At 40.2% G+C, this 23,091-nt stretch overlaps 1 protein-coding gene across 1 annotated transcript in view; it reads left to right on the plus strand.

The window, feature by feature from the left end:
* Positions 1-2,831: 2,831 nt before the first annotated feature.
* SRD5A2 (steroid 5 alpha-reductase 2) overlaps positions 2,832-23,091 on the plus strand; it is a 33,844-nt gene continuing 13,584 nt past the window's right edge. The window contains exon 1 of the mRNA XM_058165229.1: positions 2,832-3,145. Within this exon, the coding sequence (XP_058021212.1) occupies positions 2,832-3,145 (314 nt within the window). The remainder of the gene's footprint in view (positions 3,146-23,091) is intronic.

Below are 23,091 nucleotides of genomic sequence, written 5' to 3' on the forward strand. Positions count from 1 at the left end.
AAATGTGGGCAAAATGTATTTACTGTATTTAACGTATTTATATGGCTGCCCATCTACCAAAAAATTCTGGGTGGCAAACAAATAAAAGCAACAATAGAGTCCATGATATTAAACAAATGGCATAACAAATATAGCAACAATAGTCTTTAAAAAAAATCTTAAACTCTAACAGGTAGACCTGCACCCATATCAGAACTCCAATAGCTCCTTGACAGCAGGGCCTAGGGGAAGAGCCAGATCATTTCTTAGCCTTACAGAAGTCTAAGAAAACAAAAATAATTCAGCTTTCCCTTTCAACGTGAAGAAATATTTAATAGTTTGCTTGCCAATTGAAGCACTTTGTTATGAATTTTGTGCCAACCTAATTTGGAGAGAAGAGTCTTTATGTTTTAAAATAATGGCTAGATATAAATCTTTCACATACAATGCACAACTTTATGGGGAAAAGAAAAAAAATTCCCCTAATGCAAGAACAAGATGTTTGCCTTGGAAATCCAGAGGCATCACAAAACTCTTTCTGAGAATGTATTTATTTATTAGCTTCTTAATCCCATTTTTACTACTTAATAAGTAACTCCAGGTAGAGTACATACCCAATAGTCTTTCTTCCTTCTATATTCCTTTTACCAACATCCCTGTAAGGATGGGCTCAGAGAAAGTGACTGGGTCGCTTTCATGGCCAAGGAGAGACTAGAACTCTCAGCCTCCTGGTTTCTAGCAGTGGTGAAATCCTATGGGTTCACACCGGTTCGGGAGAACCAGTAGTGATAAAATCTACCGGTTCAGCTATCTGTTGGTCCGAAGAGGTATTTCCGATGATCGGCTGTGCTGCTTTCTAGTGAATCTAAATTGTGCGGCACAGCTGTTTCCCCCCCTCGCTGTTCTACTTACCTTTAAATGGCTCCTTTTTCCGTGTAAAGTGCATGTTTGTTGCCTACTGCGCATGCACATGTGCACAGCATGCATCTAGCGTGCGCTGCACATGCAGCATGCAACATGCATCTGGCATGCCCTGCGCCCGTTCACGCATGCAGCATGCGCCTGACGTGCACCGCACATGCGTGGGCAAGTGAACTGGTAGCAACCTGCGGAGGATTTCACCCCTGGTTTCTAGGTCAGTAAAGCAACAAGAAACTTCAAGAGTATTTCTAGAAGTCTAATTAGTATTTTTAATCGAGGTGAGTAGAGCGGGCGAGGTGCGGAAATCACCTGAGTTGCATGGGTGGGGTGAGTGAGCCACAGAGTGAGATATATAGGACAGGATAGCACCAGGGCGGGTGGTCGGGCCAGCCGTTAGTCAGAAGTACCGGTACGGGCAAACTGGTCCACCCCGGCAGCAGCCCGCCTCTGGTTGTGATGGGTCAGACATGACTTCCCGACTAACAACAACAATCTCCCTCCCCCCCATCTGTGTGTGTGTGTGTCTCTCTCTCTGTGTGTCTCTCTTGCAAGATTACACAGAGAAGAAAAAATGCCACACCCCTTACCATTATATCACTAGTTTAGCCTTGGCTTAATATACTCTGGACTCCAGGAGATTGTAAAACATAATTTATTGCACATCACCTTGGAAGAGACTGATTTCAGAATAAACATTTGCAGGCCACCCTTTTATCTTTATTAAATTGGGTTCAGAGATGTGGTTGCAATATAACCACCAGATGCATGATAGTCGTTTGCTTCTATGAATGCTGAGAGCTCATCTGCAACTCTGCCGGTAGGTGACTTCTGTCTGCATGGACCATCTTCAGAAGTAACAAAAAGTGGTCTCTGGACCACCTGATCTGGAAAATCACAACCAAGGAGACACAAAACTCAACCCTAAAGTCCCAGTATCCCTTTGGAAGATGCTGTCATATATCCACATTTTAGTTTATGCTGGGAAAGGTGGAAGGAAAGAGAAGAGGAAGACGACCAGTAAGCAAGGTGGACAATAGTGATGAGTTGAGAGGACCTGAAAAACCAGGTTGGGGACAAATCATCAGGGAGAAAATCTAGATATGTAGTCACTACATGTTAGGAAGACTTGATGATACATAATCAATCTGTCAAAAGAAAAGGTGAATATGAAAGGATCTGTAGAGTGGACAGCCGCTTGTCTGAAATGGTATCTGGTCTCCTGCTTGAGGGTGGGGTGGGGTGGGGGTTGGACTAGAAGACCTCTAAAGTCCCTTCCAGCTCTATTCTGATTGATTGATTGAAATGCTTAAATCTGCCAAGATCAGTGGGATTGAATGGAAAGGGATTCTCTGTAGTGAGATAAGGACGGAGCAGAAAACACAACCACAACGAGACTGTGGAGTGACTTGCCTTTATCATTACAACTTTAACATAACGTCCAAATGCAGCAAGCGTTCCCACCTCGCAGCCTCTACCGACCTGTTGCCGATTCCTGATGGGATTATTCAGCTCTCACGCTGACTCAGTCTCCGAGCTGGGAAACTTGAAGACTGGGCATCAGTTCAGTCTGAATCAGGAAGGCACCACAGTGTTGGGAGACCGTCGCGCAGGACAAAGCGTGTTACAAACTAGGGGCGCGAAGCCCAGCCACTCACTTTAAATCTGAGTCGCTTTAGCGAGCAGTGGGGTGGGAAGGAACGGACGTTGGGGGTGGGGAGCGGTCCAATTCCCGCGATCCCCGGCAGATTTAAAGTCGCGCGCCCAGGCGAGGAAGAGAGGCGGGTTCCGACGACACAGGGTCGGGCGAGCCCCTCCTTTTCTTCGCACCTCGCCGTGCCTTCGTTGGGAGGGGAGGCGGTTCCAATCCATGGCAGGTCTCGCCTTGACCTCATCTGTCGTGGCTGAGCGTCCCTTCGGCAGGTCTCGAGGCCATGCCCTGCTGGCCGAGCCTGGTGATGACCCTGAGCGCCCTGTTGGCGCTTTTGGGGGTGCTGCATTTGTGGCTCTTTTGTCACCAGCCCACTTGCTATGGCAAGCACGAACCCCGCCGATCAAGCCCGGGAAAAAACCCCGCCGCGAGATCCCAGCGCTGCACCCACCTGCCGTCCCGCTGCGCCTGGTTCCTCCAGGAGCTGCCCTCCTTCCTGGTACCCGCGCTTCTGCTGGCGCTGCGCAGTCCTCCACGCTTCGCGCCGCTGGGCTGCAGGCTGCTGGGAGGCATGTTCTGCGGCCACTATTTCCACAGGTACCTCGCGTGGGAAGGAGATCGGGCTGGACTATAAGGGGCGTGCATAAGTGCACAAAAGTGCCTACCGTTCCTGTCCTATTGTTTCCTTTCATTGCATATACGCTTATATGTTGTATAGTTGTTTCATGTTTATGCTTATATATACTGTTGTGACAAAATAAAATTAAAAAAGAGAGAGAGAGAGAGAGAGGAGAGGAGAGCGCGCCGATCTCCCCCCTGCGCCGCTTCTTTAAGCAGATGCGCCGGATCTTCTATGCTGGCTCTTCTAAACCTGCGGCGAATTCGCCTAGTTATGTATTGCGAGGCGGTGGCAGTCGGGATGTCGAGTCTGCTAGGCGCTTCTTACACACCCTGATCCTGTTTACGGTGGGATCCCGGGGTGGGGTGTTGAGTTTCCAAAGTTAAAGCGCCCGTTGCGCGAGGTCGGGACGTGGAGAGCTTCGGGAAGCTTCTTCTTCTGCTCTGGAGTGGCGATCCAAGTGAATTCTTTCTTTGGAAAGAATTAAACTTTTCCGCTTCTTTCGGATTGACGCTCCGCGCAGATTTTGTGGGGCGGGGGGAAGGGAGCGGGATGTTCGTTCTTTGCAGTTCCGCAAAAGGCGCCGACATTTGCGAGGGGTTCTTCGGTATGCCAGGTGTACAGGATTGCAGCCTTAAACTCAAGGGGAATTACGAGGCGGTTAGCGAGGAGTCTCCTTCGTTCGGTCAGATTTTGAGCTCAGTCTCATCCTGTTTTGAACCGGCGTAACAAGACTAAAGTCCTAGCCAAAGTAAATCTCCAGTAAAAGTTTGTTTACAGGGTAAAGTTTTCTAGTCGAACTTCATTCCCAGTGCCAGGTTTAGTGGATAGGATCCGCAGTTCCTGCAAATAGTATTCTCGAGTAGCTGAAATGATGATGCTTTGAAACCCTTAATTCTTATGGTGGTTGTTTTTTTTAAAGAGAGCAGTCTAAAAATATCCATACATGTAGAGATGTTATCTTGAGAAGTCTTAGCCTTTTCTGTCTGCTGCAATTTATTGCAATAAATGTTCAGCTTCTATTTTTAAAAACGAGGAATGAGGAAGAAAGAAGATGTTAAAGCTATTGATGGAACAGCTTGCTTTCCCTGGCATACTAAGATCTTGATACCATATGAAACTGTACTTCTAACACTTTATGGAACAAGTTACACCATTCATCTTTTCTGTCCAGTGCCCTTCCAGAGCCTCAGCTGCTGCCTTCCTAATCCTTTAAAAACTTTTTTGAAAAAGCTTTTATTTTTTATATATTTTTACTCATACATTAAAGTCCAAGAATAAAAATATCGGTTTCTTGGGAAAAAATTCCCAACCAAATTCCTGTGAAGGATAGCCAACCCCAATGAATCCTGCAAGATGTGGACTACAATTCCCACAATTCTCATCTAGCAACTGGCTCTAGGTTTTGTGGGAGTTGAAGGGGGGAGCGGAACTACCAAAATTTTTGTTAACCCCATTTGTAGATTTATCCATGAGTGTGTACAAAATCCTACTGGTTCTGCTGCTCTTGTGAAAGTGGATTCTTGCATGTAGACAGAAGGAGGGACTAGATGGTCTTCAAGGGCCATTCCAATCCTTACACTGTCTGATTCAGCGGCACCTGCTTCCAAAATACCCTCTATGTACAGTAGCAGTTGTAATAGTTTTGCAGAAGAATTGTAACTGCCATTTTAAGGCTATATTGTTATAACACTCGCTTGGAAGTTGCCTCTCTTGAAAGACAAGCGGTTGGCTTGGCGTTACATCTCTGATATAGTTACTTTGAAAGGGCAAGTAAAGTAAAACCTTTAATGTGTGTGTGCCAAAGATACTGTGTAAATATCATGTTACATAATTTCATTAAAAGGAGATTAAGGGTGATTTAAATTTTTGTTATTAACGCTTTAAGATTAATAAAAATATTAAAATGAATGTTTCTAATTATCCTTTAAAATTGGTTTTGGAAGATACAGCTGATATTCAACTATATAAAAATATGACATTTGTGCTGGCTTTTTAAGGTTAAAATAAAAGTATTAACAAAAAATAAAATCAAGAATGCTAAAGAGTTAATTTCATGAGAATGACTCTCTACAATGCAAGTTGATTTGTGGTGTGCCGGTTCTCTTTTACCCAATTCTCTGGGAGCTGAACATGATTGAGAACAGAGCAGGGGTGAAATCTAAAAAATTTCTCTACCGGTTCTATGGGCGTGGCTTAACTGGTGGGCGTGGCTTGGTGGTCAGATGGCTGAGTGGGCGTGGCCAATAACAATAAATAATAAAAATAGTAAACAAAGTATAAAAAACAATAAGAGGTACCAAAAACCAACTTTCACACTTTACACACACACAACACAACACAACACACTGACTCACACATAATGTAAAAGCAGCTGCACTTCACACTTCACACAGCCACAAAAAGCTCAAAAACCAATTTTCACACTTTACACACACACAATACAACACAACACAACTGACTCACACACAATGTAAAAGCAGCGGCACTTCACACTTCACACAGCCACAAAAAGCTCAAAAACCAATTTTCACACTTTACACACACACAATACAACACAACACAACTGACTCACACACAATGTAAAAGCAGCTGCACTTCACACTTCACACAGCCACAAAAATCTCAAAAACCAACTTTCACATTTTACACACACACACACACAAAATACCACATATAGCTTTCTGAGATTTTGTGTGTTTGTGTAGTTTAGAGTGAAACACTACAGAAACACACCAAATCTCAGAAAGCTGCACAAATATTTTATTTTATTTTATTTTATTGTGGACTTCAATTCCCAGAGTTCCTCAGCAAGCAAAGCCAGACAACATTAATCACTCAGTGATGAAATAGATTAGCATTAATCACTCAGTGATGAAATAGATTAGCTAAGTTTAGATTAGTTCTGTCTGGTGCTAAAAGCGAAACTGGGGCTTTCTGGCTGCGAGAAAAGCCATGAGGTCGGTCAGTAATCAGGTAAGTGGCTTAGACTCTTTTAAAAGGAGTTTTTCTACATGTTTTCTACAGAAAACATGTTTTTTAAGGTTCTGCTGATGAGGAACTCAGGTGAGATCCCCAGAGTAGCCTTTAATTTTAATTTTAATTTTTAAGTTTAAAGGCTGCTGATCTCAGCTGAGGGGCGGGATCCTCAAAGGCTTTTTTTTACTTTTAAAGGCAGGTTTCGGCTGAAGCAAAACCGGCTTTTAAAAGTAAAAAAAAAAATTCTCTGCAGATGGTGGGGCTCAGCAGAGGCAGGGGGCGGTCCTCCGAACCAGCAGCCGCTATCGCTACCTAATCGGGCAAGCCGGTGCGAACCGAGAGCATTTCACCCCTGGAACAGAGTGAAGTCTCTTTAGAGCAGCACTTCTCAATCTTGGTAAGTTTCAGATGTGAGGACTTCCCTTTGCCGGCTGGGGAATTTGGGGAGTTGAAATCCATACATCTTAAGGTTATCAAAGATAAGAAACATTGCTTTTTAGAGGTTCTTCTGGGGCTCATCCACACAGCAGCAGTGATATAAGGAAGATACTTAGGGATGATTCACACCTTTTCACTTTTACCATCAGGCAGAAGACATCGAAGCATAGCCAGCCAGACAAACAGGTTTAAAAACAGCTTCTACTCATGGGTTGTCAAACTCCTAATCACAATCACTCTATGTACATATGGAAACATATGACTAGGTTTCCCCCACCCCCCCCAATTATTTGTATAAGGATTATTCTCTAAACCAGGGATGTCCAAACTCCTTGAAGAGTGGTGGACTTCAACTGCCAGAATTCCCCAGCCAGCATGAGCTATAAATAAGAACAAGTTGTTGTTCTGCTGAGGAATTCTGGGAGTTGAAGTCTACCACTTTCAAGGGGCCAAGTTTGGACATCCCTGCTCTATACCAAGGGTCTCCAATCTTGGTAACTTTAAGACTTGTGTACTTTAACTCCCAGAGTTCCTCAGCCAGCAAAGCTGCCAAGGTTGGAGACCCCTGCTCTATACAATTCATGTTGTCTTGTATTTTCTGTTATGGATTGCACCAGTAGAGGCTAACCCAATTTTGTTGTATAAATGATGTGCAATGACAATAAAGGCTATTATTATTATCTCTTTTATTCATTAAACATGAAACTCAATCAAGTGAAGATTTAAAAATGTGTCACAAATACCATTGGCTGGTGATAATGGTTGCTGCCAGCATCCTAGGTATCAACCAAATACCTTCTTAAGATGTACAATATTCCGAGTAGCACAGTTTTTTGCAGTTCTGCTGGTATTATTGCAGGAAGCTGCAATTTGTGGATGTATCTTATAAAATACCAAGTGCCCCAATGACAATGGGTATCACTATTACATGTTTCATCCATAGCCGTGTAGTTTCAATAGCCAGGTTGCGATATTTCGTGATTTTTTTTTCCAGTTCTGTTTCTTCGACTCTGGCATCTCCTGGTACAACGATGTCAATAAACTGTACACTTCAGCCCTCGACAGCTGTGTTTTTTGTTGTATACATAATGTACAATGACAATAAATGCCAGTATACACAGCAAACGAGATAACTATGTTGGATTTCGTATCACAGATCACTAGTCAAACACTGCCCAAGCGTTTAGGACTGCGGGATGTATCGGCGAATTATGCGAGCAGATCCCAGTAAGGTGGCCTCCTGCAGCTGACCAATGGTGATCTTGTCAGTGCCAATTGCTTTTAAGTGCTTGCCTAGGTCTTTAGGCACAGCTCCCAGTGTGCCAAGTACCACTGGAACCACCTGTACTGGTTTATGCCAGAGTCTCTGCAATTCGATTCTCAAATCTGGTGACTTTTTCAAGTTGTTTCTCATCAATTCTGCTGTCACCAGATATAGCAATGTCGACTATCCACACTTTTTTCTTTTCCACAATCGTGGTATTGTGTTCCAAAACTTTATCAGTCTGTATTCGGAAATCCCACAGTAGTTTTGCATGCTCATTTTCAATCACTTTTTCAGGCTTATAATCCCACCAGTTCTTTGCTACAGGCAGATGGTAGTTGTGACACAAGTTCCAGTGGACCATCTGAGCAACTGTGTTGTGATGTTGTTTGTAGTCGGTCTGAGCTATTGTCTTACAACAGCTCAGTATGTGATCAATGGTTTCATCTGCTTCTTTGCAGAGTCTGCATTTGGGATCATCAGCAGATTTTTCTGTTCTGGCTTTGATTGCATTTGTTCTAATGGCTTGTTCTTGGGCCGCAAGAATTAGGCCTTCTGTTTCTTTCTTCAATGTTCCATTGGTCAGCCATAATGAGGTCTTTTCCTTATCAACTTTTCCTTGGATCTTTTCAAGGAACTGTCCATGCAGTGCTTTGTTATACCAGCTGTCAGCTCGAGCTTGCATTGCTGTTTTCCTATATTGATACTTGGTTTGCTGTACTTTTAGCAGCTTCCTCTTGTTGACCTCCATCAAAGCTGGTTCAACATTGTCTTTCACATAATCTGCCAGAGCATGTTTCTCTTCTTCAACTGTCTGCTTCACTTGCAAAAGTCCTCTACCGCCTACCTTTCTGGGCAAATATAGCCAGTCAACGTCACTACGTGGGTGCTGCGCGTAGTGTATGGTCATCAGTTTTTTTGTTTTCCTATCCAGGCTGTCTAGCTCCACCTGTGTCCAGTTTACAATTCCAGCAGTATATCTGATAACAGGTATGGCCCAGCTGTTTATAGCCTTGATGGTGTTACCGCCATTCAGTTTACTTTTTAGAAGTTTCCTGATTCTTTGCGTGTAGTCTTTGCTGACCACATTTTTCACTTGCCCATGCTTGATATTGTCCAGCTGCAGTATGCCCAGGTATTTGTAGGCTTCGGGTTGGTTGCCCTTGATGATTTGTCCATTGGGCATTTCAATTCCATCACGTTCTACAATCTTCCCTTTCTTCAGTGCCACTGTGGCACATTTGTCCAGGCCGAACTCCATGCTGATGTCAGTGCTGAAAACTCGAACTCTATTGGTCAGTGACTGGATTTCAATTTCTTATTTTCCATATAGCTTCAGGTCATCCATGTACAGCAGGTGAGAGATTTTCTGTGAATTTTTAGCAGTTTGATAACCCAGGTTAGTTTTCTGTAAAATTGTTGACAGGGGGATCATAGCAACGATGAACAGCAGAGGTAACAAAGAATCACCCTGGAAAATCCCGCTTCTGATGTTGACCAGTCCGTAGTTTTCACTTCCAATAAACAGTTCTGTTTTCCAGTGCTTCATCATATTTGCATTTTTTTTTAATTTTTTATTTACATTTATATCCCGCCCTTCTCCGAAGACTCAGGACGGCTTACAGTGTATAAGGCAATAGTCTCATTCTATTTGTATATTTACAAAGTCAACTTATTGCCCCCCCAACAATCTGGGTCCTCATTTTACCTACCTTATAAAGGATGGAAGGCTGAGTCAACCTCGGGCCGGGCTTGAACCTGCAGTAATTGCAGGCTGCTGTGTTCTAATAACAGGCTTCTTACAGCCTGAGCTATCACGGCCCCTGTACCAATGTACTTGCATATTCCGATAAGGTCCAGGCACTTGATGATCCAACTGTGTGGTAGTGAATCAAATGCTTTCTTGTAATCAATCCAAGTTGTATGCAGATTTGTTTTTCAGCTTTTGCAGTTTTCTAGAATCATTTTATCAATCAGGAGCTGATCTTTTGTTCCTCTGCTTCCTTGTTTGTTTCCTTTCTGCTCTACTGGCAAGATGTTATTTGCCAGTAGGTAGTCCTGGATCCTATCAGCTATGATGCCGGTCAACAGCTTGAACATGGTTGGCAGAGATGTTATTGGCCTCTAATTTGCAGGTGTTGCCCCTTTTGCTGGATCCTTCTGTATCAAATAAGTTTTCCTGGCTGTTAACCATTCATTGATGTTTCCGATCTACAGCATCTCATTGAATTGTTCGGCCATTTTTCTGTGTAGGCTGGTCAGATATTTGATCCAAAAGCCATGCAACTGATCTTTATAATATAATATAATATAATATAATATAATATAATATAATATAATATAATATAATATAATATTATATTATATTATATTATATTATATTATATTATATTATATTATATTATATTATATTATATTATTATTATATTATATTATATTATAATATAACAACAGAGTTGGAAAGGACCTTGGAGGCCTTCTAGTCCAACCCCCTGCCCAGGCAGGAAACCCTACACCATCTCAGTCAGATGGTTACCCAACATTTTCTTAAAAATTTCCAGTATCAGAGCATTCACAACTTCTGCAGGCAAGTCGTTCCATTTATTAATAGTTCTAACTGTCAGGAAATTTCTCCTTAGTTCTAAGTTGCTTCTTTCCTTGATCAGTTTCCACCCATTGCTTCTTGTTCTACCCTCAGGTGCTTTGAAGAACAGCCCTACTCCCTCTTCTTTGTGGCAACCCCTGAGATATTGGAACACTGCTATCATGTCTCCCCTAGTCCTTCTTTTTATTAAACTAGACATACCGAGTTCCTGCAACCGTTCTTCATATGTTTTAGCCTCCAGTCCCCTAATCATCTTTGTTGCTCTTCTCTGCACTCTTTCTAGAGTCTCAACATCTTTTTTACATTGTGGCGACTTTGCCAGGCGATGTTTTATTTATATATATAGATAGATAGATATAGATATAGATATAGATATAGATATAGATATATAGATATATAGATATAGATATAAAGATATATATATAATATATTATTATTATTATTATTATTATTATTATTATTATTATTATTATTATCATCATCATCATCATCATCATCATCATCTTCCCTCTGCCCCAGGACCAGGAATGGAATATGCCAACACACAAAATTGCCTCACAGTATGTACTTATCCCTGCCTCTGGGAGCCAGCTATACTGGATTACTGATGATATAGCAAAACCAGATGAAATTGAATAGTTTATGATAGGCAATTACCCTCCCTGTAATCTCAAACTGCAATGCCATCCACAAAAACCATCTGCCAAAGGGGGTGGGTATGCCTTTTCTGCTTGGACAAAAAAAAAAATTTGTGGAAAGGAATATGGACTTAGCAAATATCAGTCATTTTTCCACGTTAAGGCATTGGAAATTTGGTGGGTTAGCCAGATATTGCTCAATAGCAAGCTTCTCAGAGTAAGATTGTTTTTTTGAGACAGATTTTACTGCATAGTGTTATTTTATTTATTAGTTGGTATGTATACTTTGCTCTTTGGGTTGAAGTTACATTGTGTACCGGAATATGCTTGTGTTGGAAAATGTTGCTAAATGCTTGATTGCCACTGCCAATGCTGCACCTCCTTCCAAAGCATTCTAAAAATGCAAGTCTGCATTGACAGAAGGTGGCATGATTAATCAAGCTGGCACTGAATATTGTGTTGTGGCTCTACTGTGTAGATACTCTTGGCAATATATTCATGATCCCATTTATAATCCTACATTATAAATCAATAAATCAGAATAGAGCTGGAAGGGACCTTGGAGGTAACAGTAATAAAGTTGGAAGGGACCTTGGAGGTCCATCCCCCTGCTCAACCAGGAGATCCTATATAATTTCATACAAGTGACTGTCCAGTCTCTTCTGAAAAACCTCCAATGATGAAGCACCCATAATGTCTGAAGATCAGCTGTTCCACTGGTTAATTGTCCTCACTGTTAGGAAGTTTCTCCTTAATTCCAGGTTGCTTCTCTCCTTGATTAATTTCCATCCATTGTTTTTTGTCCTGCCCTCTGGTGCTTTGGAAATAAATTGACCACCACCCCCCCTCTTTGTGGCAGCCTCTCAAATATTGGAATACTGCTATTATGTCCTCCCTAGTCCTTCTTTTCTCTAGACTAGCCAAACCCAAATCCTGCAATTGTTCTTTGTATGTTTTAGTCTCCAGGCCTTTAATCATTTTAGTTGCTCTTCTTTAAACATTTTCCCAAAGTCTCAGCAACTTTTTTGTAATGTGGTGAACAAACCTGGATACAGTATTCCAGGTGCGGTTTTACTAAGGCTTTATAAAACGGTACTAATGCTTCACGTGATTTTGATTCTATGCCTCTGTTTATACAACCAAGGATTATATGAGCTTTTTTGGCTGCTGCCGCACAATGCTGGCTCATGTTTAAATGATCGTCCAGTAGGACTCCAAGGTCCCTCTCAGAGTTACAGAATGTATTCCCGGCAGTGTCAAACCCCTCCTCCCCTCCCAAGTAGATCCTTGGCAATGATACTTTGCAATGCATTTGCATTTCTACCCTTCTCCCTGCATTTCTGGTTTCCCTTCCTAGAGGGCTCTATTTTGACAGTCACATTTTATTTTATTTTTATTTTATTTATTTGTCACAACAGTATATATAAGCATAAGCATGAAATAACTATACGATATATAAGCATATATATAAGCATAAGTATGTAATAACTATACGAAATTGGATACAATCAAGGGAAGATTAGGACAGGAACAGTAGGCACGTTGGTGCTCTTATGCACGCCCCTTACAGACCTCTTAGGAATAGGGTGAGGTCAATTGTAGATAGTCTTTGGTTAAAGCTTTGGGGATTTTGGGAAGAGACCACAGAGTCTGGTAGTGCATTCCAGGCATTAACAACTCTGTTACTGAAGTCATATTTTCTGCAATCAAGATTGGAGCGGTTCACATTAAGCTTAAATCTATTGTGTGCTCGTGTATTGTTGTGATTGAAGCTGAAGTAGTCTTCAACAGGAAGGACATTGTAACAGATGATTCTATGAGTTAAACTCAGGTCATGTCAAAGGCAGCGGAGTTCTAAATTTTCTAAACCCAGGATTTCAAATCTGGTGGCATAAGGTATTTTGTTGTAATCAGAGGAGTGGAGAACTCTTCTTGTAAAATATTTCTGGACACACTCAATTGTATTAATGTCTGAAATGTGGTATGGGTTCCAGACAGGCGAGCTGTATTCAAGAATTGGTCTAGCAAATGTTTTATATGCTCTGGTTAGTAGTGTAGTGTTTCTGGAAAAGAAGCTACGCAAGATTAAGTTTACAACTCTTAAAGCCTTTTTTGCGATGTAGTTGCAGTGGGCTTTGGCACTTAGGTCATTTGATATGAAAACTCCAAGGTCTTTAATGGGGCGGGGGTCATCTATAAGGTAGTGTCCATCGAGCTTGTATTTAGTGTTCAGATTCTTTTTTCCAATGTGTAAGACATTTGCTGGTTGAGATTTGGAGTTGCCAAGTTTTTGATCATTCCGACACAAAGTCAAGGTCTTTTTGAAGGGTAGCTGTATTGTTGGTAGTGTTAAATAGTTTAACATCGTCAGCGAAGAGAACACAATTGCTTATAATATGGTCACAGAGATCATTAATGTATAATATGAAGAGTGTTGGTCCAAGAATACTACCTTGGGGAACGCCGCTATTGACAGAAACAGGATTTGATAGGGCACTGCCTATTTTGACCACTTGTTGTCTGTTTGACAGGAACGCTGTTATCCACTTGTGGAGGGGTCCGGAGATGCCGTAGGATTTTAGTTTTAGGAGAAGTTTGTCATGTACCACTGAGTCAAAAGCTTTACAGAAGTCTATGTAAATTGCATCTATTGCTTTGCCCTGATCAAGATTTATAGTCCATATGTTTTTGCAGTGAAGAAGTTGTAAATTACAGGATAATTTTTTTTCTGAAACCAAATTGTTTATTAGAGAGTAGGTTGTTTGTTTCTAGGTGGAGGGTAGTGGATTGGTTGATGATTGATTCCATTACTTTGCAGGTGACGCAGCATAAAGAAATTGGTCTGTAATTTTCAACTAGGCTGGGGTCTTCTTTTTTGAAGACAGGGATGACCACGGCTAGTGACCAAAGTTTGGGAAGGGAGCTGGTCGTGAAAGCTTTTTCAAAGATTATGCTTAGGGGTTCTGCTATATTAGTGGAAAGCTTTTTTAAGAAGTATGCACATAGACCATCAGGTCCAATAGATAGAGATGGTTTCAGTTTGCGAAGAGCCTTTTCAGCATTATCTTCTTTGAAATCTATTTGTGTTAGGTCGTTGTACTCATTGTTGGTACGACTGGGGAATGTTGGGTATGAGCCATTACTGTTAACAAAGACTGAGCCGAAGAATGTGTTAAAGAGGTTTGCTTTAACTGTTTCACCATTATATTCTTTTCCGTTAGTTCCTTTTAGTGGTGGGATGGATCTCAAGTCTTTAAGTTTGTTGTTCACAAAATTATAAAAAGCACGATTGGATTTTGTGCGCAGAAGGTCTTCTTCTTGTTTGGTATGGTAATTGGTGCATTCAATCTTTATTTGATTGCATATATTTTTGTAGCGGTTTCTGAAGTTGGCTACATAGCCAGTTTTGTTTCTTCGCAAGAGGGATTTTTTTTTTTGATTGAAGCTTTTTTATTGATATGGGTAATTTGTTTTTTCTGATTTTGGTGGTGGTTTGTGGTACGTATAGTTTAATGACTCTATTGACTTCAAGTAGGAAAACTCTATAGTGGTCTTCAGCAGTGATACAGGTTGAGAATAGGTTTTGCCAGTCAAGAGATGAGAAGTCGGTGTTTATAAGGTCATAGTTGGCTTTTCTGAAATTGTAGTTTGGAATACCATTATTATGAAGATTATTGTAAGGGCGTATATTGAGACAAAAGTCTATCATGCTGTGGTCACTGTTAGAAAAGGGTTCTTTTATTTGTAGTCCATAAATTGAGTTTGCGTTGTTGCAGAATATGAGGTCAAGGCAGTTGCTGAGTCTTGTATTGTTAGTTACTAGTTGATCAAGACCTAGATTTGTAACAGCATTGTACAGGGTAGTATGTATGGGTTCAGTTGTACATTCGTTTGTGTCATCCAAGAAGATGAGAGGATATGGGCAAGAGGTAGCCCAAGTTAGTAGTGTGGTTAACATGTTCGCATGTGCGATGTCATAGTTAGGGGCTCTGTAGCATAGCAAGATAAAACATTATACAGAAGAGTCACATAATACAGTATATGGGGCTCGTTGCCTCTGTGAGTAGGTATAGGTGCTTTCGAGCAGAGAAAAGAGTATTAGTGTCCGATAATTAAAATGAGATTGATGTATCTAGTGGCATGGAAGTTAGTCACTACAGTTCCATGTTACAGTATTCGTTTTTCCTCTCTTGTTAATTTGCATGCTGTGCATTGTCCTGGCAGTCTCACTTGTACCGTTAAGCTGAATTTAGTGTCCAGAATTCCAAGCAAAGAAAAGCTTTATTTTGGACTCATAGGAAGCTAAACTGAACTAAGCTGTGTTATGGCTTACCGTTATTAAGAATGTACAAACCCCAGTGAGAATAATATTCTAACAACTATAGCTTTCCTATGTTTATTATTATGACTACTTTAACTAGGTTGCTATGACTTTCTCAACATTCTTTAGAAGGCCATTCTAATATGGGGGTGGGAGTGGGATTAGGGTTCTATTAAAATAATGTTATTTGCAAATTGCCAATTTCCATACTCCATAATAGAATTTAAAATTCTCACATATTTTCTGCAGTTCCTTCTGAGATAAATCACCAAGAAATAAGGATAAATATAAATAAGATAAATATAGGAATGAAATATAAGATTACAAAACATTAATATATTCACCATATCCTGCAACATCATGGAATAGGATAGGATAGGATAGGATAGGATACTTTATTTTGGCAAGCATCAGAATTGTGCAAGTATCAGAATGGATACTGATGCACTCCCTATTTGTCAGCTTGTTTGGCTGGTATAAATCTCCCAAAATTGTTTCCAAAATGAAAGAAAATAAGTGCACACTCAAGGCTAAGTGTGACCTCAAGGGACACCTAACATAACAAACCAATTCTTTTCATGTTTGTGTGAAAATAAGAAAGTGAACATTTAAAAATAAATTCTCATTTGTTGCACTCTTCTTCAACAGAAAGAAATTTGAAGCTATCTTAACTAAACTTCTGTCCTCAGATTGATTGGACTTTGGGGCACATCAATGCATCTGAAGTGCACTAAGTTAGAAAATATTGTTTCATGACATTGACTCTAAATGGGAGCCATGAGCAAACAACTTGGCTAGTGTACTTTTAATATCTGAGTGGGTACAAAGTTCCTATAGTATCAGGTTTAAAATACAAGTGATAGTATATCACTTATCTCTTTTACAGAGTCCTATTATCTATTGGTGGTTTAGGTGCCTTCTTGAAATCATCAGTGATGAAACTACATCCCACCTGTACACAGTTTACCAGTAAAGAATGCTAAAAACAGATCTACATGAGTCAATTTTATTCCATATCTCACAATAGTAGGATTTTAAAATCAAGAAACATTTCCTATATATCCTGCTTCATGTTTCCAAAAGAAATCTTCAAAATGTAAAATAGTTAGTAATGAATTAAATGAATTAAAGACCCAGAATGCAAAAATTAGGTTTCTTAAAAGTTGGTCTTCATTTCTACATTTGTTTCATTTGCCCATTTGTAAACATTTTAATATATATCTTCCTAAATTACATGTAATCTTTCTTGTTATATATTGTGTAGGAATGTCACAAACTTTAATTGTGAGTCCTGTTGCATGAGGATTAAAACTCAACTAATATGTAGCCATGGCATTTATGTTCCATTTTAATATGCAAGAGGTCCTTTCTGTTCTCCGCATAATTAAAACCACATAATAAATCGTAGAACTTTCTGCACTATTCCAGCAACTAGCTTTTTGAAGTATCTAGGCTGGCTAAGTCATTCTGGCACATCTTTCATCCTTTGAGCTGATATATGAGACACATTAAAGCAACAGGAACAAACTGATCTATCTTCATAAAATTTCATGTGTTCATTTTCTAGAAAAATAGTAAGGGATATTTTGTGGCAAGAAAAGAAGGGAAATTTTCAATTATCTGCCAGGTTGTAAACTAATATATCTCTCAAACTAATAGATAGAAAAAGACTAGTAGAATAAGTCTAGCTGGAAAGTAGATGTGGGGGAGAAAGTTTAGTAGAACTTTCCAAGAATGAACATTCCCATGTATAGATTATAAGCAGATAGCCTAACAGCACATACTCATCACTTCTTCTATAGAAACAAGCTGTAGCAATAAAATGTCTTATTTAAGTTGCAATTATACAAAGGGCTCTGACCATATAACATAATAGACATATCACAATGACATGGGTTCCTGACAACAAAATCTTATATTTAAGAAATTGAATAGTTAACAAAAGTCTGTTGTTAACCCACCTGCAGCATTCTTTCAGAAGGAAAAAAAAATCCCTTCTCACCCCATCAGTGGTATGTGTCTTCTTTAATCTTGGGTCCCCTATCAGGGGCATGGGATTTTGAGGGTTCTGTGCAGTATCTTAGCTGTTCCTCATATTGCACTCTTCTGGACAGAGACCTCTGATCTTGTTCCTGGGCTCTATTGGAGCCAGTCTCCCAGCTTAGGAGTTACAGCCCTAAGTGCTTCTACCACTAATGGGAGCACTTTATTTTCCATATTCCATCTAGTTTCTCCTTTGTGGCCTAGTACTTCTCCAGTTTCTCCTTCTCCTTCTTCCCGATATTGCTGTCACTTGTCATTGCTACATCTACCACAACTGCTGAATTGTGGATCTTATCTACTAACCTAATGCCTGGTTGATCAATCATTACTGCATGTCTGTCCAGACCTGGAAGTCCTACAAGATTCAACCCTGTTATTCTCATGTGAAAATTCCTATGTGGACTTAGGAGGTCTAGCCCAAACAGTGGGCAAAATGACCAGCCATTTCCAACCACTGGTAGGATTTCCCAATGTCAGCCTCCTCAGGTATCTGTAGTTCCCCTGCTTGATTTCCCCATTTCTGTTGCTACCCCTGGCAATCTCTCAGAAATCAATTTTTGAGTACCATCTTACTGATGTATTTTTGGATATTCTAGGTTTTGTCCAGGACAGTGGGTTTCACACTCACCAGACTACACATGCACTCTTTCCAGCTGGTGTACAATCTTTTGGTTGTTGGACCTGGAATGGAAACCTCCTTAAAATTGTGAGGAGTTTCCAGGTCTTTAAATAGGCAGCCTCCATGCCCTCCTTTGGCTAGCTCACTATACTGGCAGGATATCTGATGACTGGCAGGCGTATGTGTTGATGGCACGGATCTTGTCTATCTATTGAGCTGTCTTTTCAGGACATGTTATCCTTTGATATACTTGGCATTGCTGTCTTCCCTGCCTTCTCCTTATGGTTCCCAGGAAGCTGTGGGATACCAAGATATTTGTAGCTGTTCTATATGTCTGCTATGTGGCCCACTGGTCCTCTCCATCAATCTTAACTGCTTTCCAATATATAAAATTACAGTAAATGTGAAGTTTGAAATAATGCCATAAATACATGTATTCTGACACTCAGTTGATGGATCTTCAGTGTGAGAACTTTAGCAGGAAGCAATTCTATGCTTCCAGTTACTTTTTCTGAAGAAACTTCTATTCTAAAGGAGTTGAGGGTTCAAGATTTGTAAACTAATATATCTCTCAAACTAATAGATAGAAAAAGACTAGTAGAATAAGTCTAGCTGGAAAATAGATGTGGGGGAGAAAGTTTAGTAGAACTTTCCAAGAATGAACATTCCCATGTATAAATTATAAGCAGATAGCCTAACAGCACGTACTCATCACTTCTTCTATAGAAACAAGCTGTAGCAATAAAATGTCTTATTTAAGTTGCAATTATACAAAGGGCTCTGACCATATAACATAATAGACATATCACAATGACATGGGTTCCTGACAACAAAATCTTATATTTAAGAAATTGAATAGTTAACAAAAGTCTGTTGTTAACTCACCTGCAGCATTCTTTCAGAGGGAAAAAAAATTCCCTTCTCACCCCATCAGTGGTATGTGTCTTCTTTAATCTTGGGTCCCCTATCAGGGGCATGGGATTTTGAGGGTTCTGTGCAGTATCTTAGCTGTTCCTAATATTGCACTCTTCTGGACAGAGAGCTCTGATCTTGTTCCTGGGCTCTATTGGAGCCAGTCTCCCAGCTTAGGAGTTACAGCCCTAAGTGCTTCTACCACTAATGGGAGCACTTTATTTTCCATATTCCATCTAGTTTCTCCTTTGTGGCCTAGTACTTCTCCAGTTTCTCCTTCTCCTTCTTCCCGATATTGCTGTCACTTGTCATTGCTACATCTACCACAACTGCTGAATTGTGGATCTTATCTACTAACCTAATGCCTGGTTGATCAATCATTACTGCATGTCTGTCCAGACCTGGAAGTCCTACAAGATTCAACCCTGTTATTCTCATGTGAAAATTCCTATGTGGACTTAGGAGGTCTAGCCCAAACAGTGGGCAAAATGACCAGCCATTTCCAACCACTGGTAGGATTTCCCAATGTCAGCCTCCTCAGGTATCTGTAGTTCCCCTGCTTGATTTCCCCATTTCTGTTGCTACCCCTGGCAATCTCTCAGAAATCAATTTTTGAGTACCATCTTACTGATGTATTTTTGGATATTCTAGGTTTTGTCCAGGACAGTGGGTTTCACACTCACCAGACTAGACATGCACTCTTTCCAGCTGGTGTACAATCTCTTGGTTGTTGGACCTGGAATGGAAACCTCCTTAAAATTGTGAGGAGTTTCCAGGTCTTTAAATAGGCAGCCTCCATGCCCTCCTTTGGCTAGCTCACTATACTGGCAGGATATCTGATGACTGGCAGGGCGTATGTGTTGATGGCACGGATCTTGTCTATCTATTGAGCTGTCTTTTCAGGACATGTTATCCTTTGATATACTTGGCATTGCTGTCTTCCCTGCCTTCTCCTTATGGTTCCCAGGAAGCTGTGGGATACCAAGATATTTGTAGCTGTTCTATATGTCTGCTATGTGGCCCACTGGTCCTCTCCATCAATCTTAACTGCTTTCCAATATATAAAATTACAGTAAATGTGAAGTTTGAAATAATGCCATAAATACATGTATTCTGACACTCAGTTGATGGATCTTCAGTGTGAGAACTTTAGCAGGAAGCAATTCTATGCTTCCAGTTACTTTTTCTGAAGAAACTTCTATTCTAAAGGAGTTGAGAGTTCAAGATTTATAAACCAATTCACTCCACAAGACTCTATTTTTAGAGTTGTGAAAATAAAATAAGAACATTGAATGTGACCTGTATTTTCAACCTTCCTAAACCTGATATGTTTTTATTACAGCTCCTGTCTTTCCTAGTCATCATGGTAAGCTTATAGTTAAAGCCATGAGAAAGCCTCCAAGTTGGAAATTACTACAATATATTAGCCAAACATATGTGTGACTATTGACTTCTAAGAACTCTCTCCTTGATGAGTCCATTGCAGACTATTAAAACATTGAACCAGAATTAATAAAATATTTGCTCTAATAATAATTATGAATGGCTAAAAGGAAAATTATCAGTTTATTGTAATAACATACATATTTCTAAGCATCAAAATTTTTCTCCCGCATTCGTGGAAAAATCACTAGGAATAGAGAAAGCTAGGTGGCAGTACTCCTTTATTAATAATTGTATGATGAAAACTTATTTTCTCTAAAGGGCACATTTTACATCTGACACTGACAATTATCTCTTTCCACTTGCAGGGTTATTGAGGATACTGTTAGACAAAAAGAGAAAGAGAGATATTTGTCATGTTACAAGCTGATCTAAATCTTAAATCTTAAATACTAGAGGAATGTTTTTGATAAAAGAAAGAGAGAGAAAATGAGTGAGAGAGAGAGAGAGAAAGAAAGAAAGAAAGAAAGAAAGGTGCATTCTCCAAGTTTATATCTTTTATATACATTCAATGATCAGAATAAAATCATAAAAGAAATTGGTCATAGTCCTGCTACTGGCAGCTAACTAAATTATTGGTCAGTACATAGCACTGAAAATTCTATTCAGATTTGGCACAAGAAAATGTAAACAACTGCTATGCTTAAAATATTTATGAAAAAAATTGAAAGATTGAATGAAAAACCGTGCCACCAGCATTATCAGTCACCAACTGATAATAGCACAGATGTGCTAGAAGCTCTAACATGATTGTTAGCACAGGAAAAGGGTGAATTGGGAAGAGCTGATTGGGGTGAACAGGAAAAAAGTGGATGGTCTATGACAGCAACCAATTAATTTCACATGAGAACGGTTAATGAACTGAGGAAAGACAATCAGCAGATGATTCATTGGGAATGTGTTATTTATTTATTTATTTATTTATTTATTTATTTATTTTGTCACAACAATATATATAGGTATCATACAAAAGATTATATAGTATATAAACATATATATAAGTAAATATTAGGAGGTATAAGCATATATATATATATGTTTTCTGAGGTTTTCTTGGGTATTTGTATGTAGGTCTTTGGTTATTCGGGTTTTCTCCCGCGTAAAATTGGAAGTGTCTTGGCGACGTTTCGACGAAGTCTCATTCGTCATCTTCAGGCTTCAGCTTCGTGCTTCTGGGAGCAAAACAGCTGTGATTGCAGCTGTTTCTTCCTTTTTAACTGCTAGTGGGGGTTTGAACTGATTGGGTGGGAGCTTGGCTGTGCTCTGATTGGATGGGGGTTTTTTTGTGTGTGCTCTGATTGGGTGGGGGTGTGTCCTGTTTGGGTGGGGGCTTGGTTGTGCTCAGATTAGTTTGAGTTGCAGGGGGATTTGAGCTAGTGAGCTGCATTGCTGTTGTTTGGCTTCATGTTTGTGGTCGTGCTACATCTTCATAGTGGGTGTCTGTCTGCTGTATGTATGGATTGGAGGGGTTTGAAATGGCTAATGTTGCAGCTGCGGTCTGGCTTCTGGTCTTTGGTCGTGCTTCATGATCAGCGTGGGCCTGGGTCTGCTCTCTGGGTGGATGTGTGGTGGTGACATCCTGTGTGAACCTCGTGAGTGTGGGTCTGGTGTCATTCCTCGTGTTAGGGACTCGTTTGTCAATAAGGGCGGGTTTCCACGCCAAGGACCTACATGCAAACACCCGTGAAAACCTCAGAAAATATATATATATATATATATATGAAGAAGAAAAAGAAAAACAATAGGACAGGAATGGTAGGCACGTTTGTGCTCTTATGCACGCCCCTTATGGTCCTCTTAGGAATGGGGTGAGGTCAATATTTGTTTGTCAGAAGGCTGCAAAAGTTATCACACTGTTGCAGGAATAACGACACTCAGACCTAGGAATCAAAGGAACTATATTTATTGGCGCAAAGGTTCAGAGCAGTTTAGCTGTAGCAACATCTGAACAACTTTCTTATGGAAAAACAAGCACTTTTATACTTTTCAAAAATACCCACGGAAATGCAGCATATCAGCATTGATTGGTTATAGCTTCCAGTTGCTGTGCTAAAGCAGCTACATATCTTGCTCCCTCCTCTCCAGGATGAGGTTACAGGTTTCTTGCAAGAATTACCTATGTTTTCAACAGCTAATCTTGTGGCTACCTCAATGCTGGCACAACTTGTGAAATCGAGGTTTGACATTTTCCATTCTCTTCACACATTTCTGTTATCGAAAAAGCAATCTTTTCGACCTGCAACTTAAGGTTTTTTCTTTTAAGTTTGCTCAAGAATAGCTAAGCAAAGACCAGCACTTCTGGATCAATGTGTTTTTGACAGACAAGGCAAAGATAGAATTATTTGGCCATAGTACCAGACAACATGTTAGATGAAAAGGAAAAACAGCATTTCACCAGACGAACCCGATACCAGCTGTAAAGCATGGTGGTAAAATTTTATAACTTGGGTCTGCTTTGCTGCATCAGGGCCCAGGCACCTCAGCATCCCAGAATTAACTATGAATTCTTCATTGTACCAGAGGGTAATTGAGCATCTGTCAGAAGATTGAAGTTCAACTGCAATTGGACCCTGCAACATGACAGCAGCCCTAAACATTCTAGTAAATATACTACGGAAAAGAAAGAAAAGAAGGAATGGTGGAGGTGGGAGTCTAGAACGGC

Source organism: Ahaetulla prasina, chromosome 1, assembly GCF_028640845.1.
Source record: "Ahaetulla prasina isolate Xishuangbanna chromosome 1, ASM2864084v1, whole genome shotgun sequence".
Classification (NCBI taxonomy): Eukaryota; Metazoa; Chordata; class Lepidosauria; order Squamata; family Colubridae; genus Ahaetulla; species Ahaetulla prasina.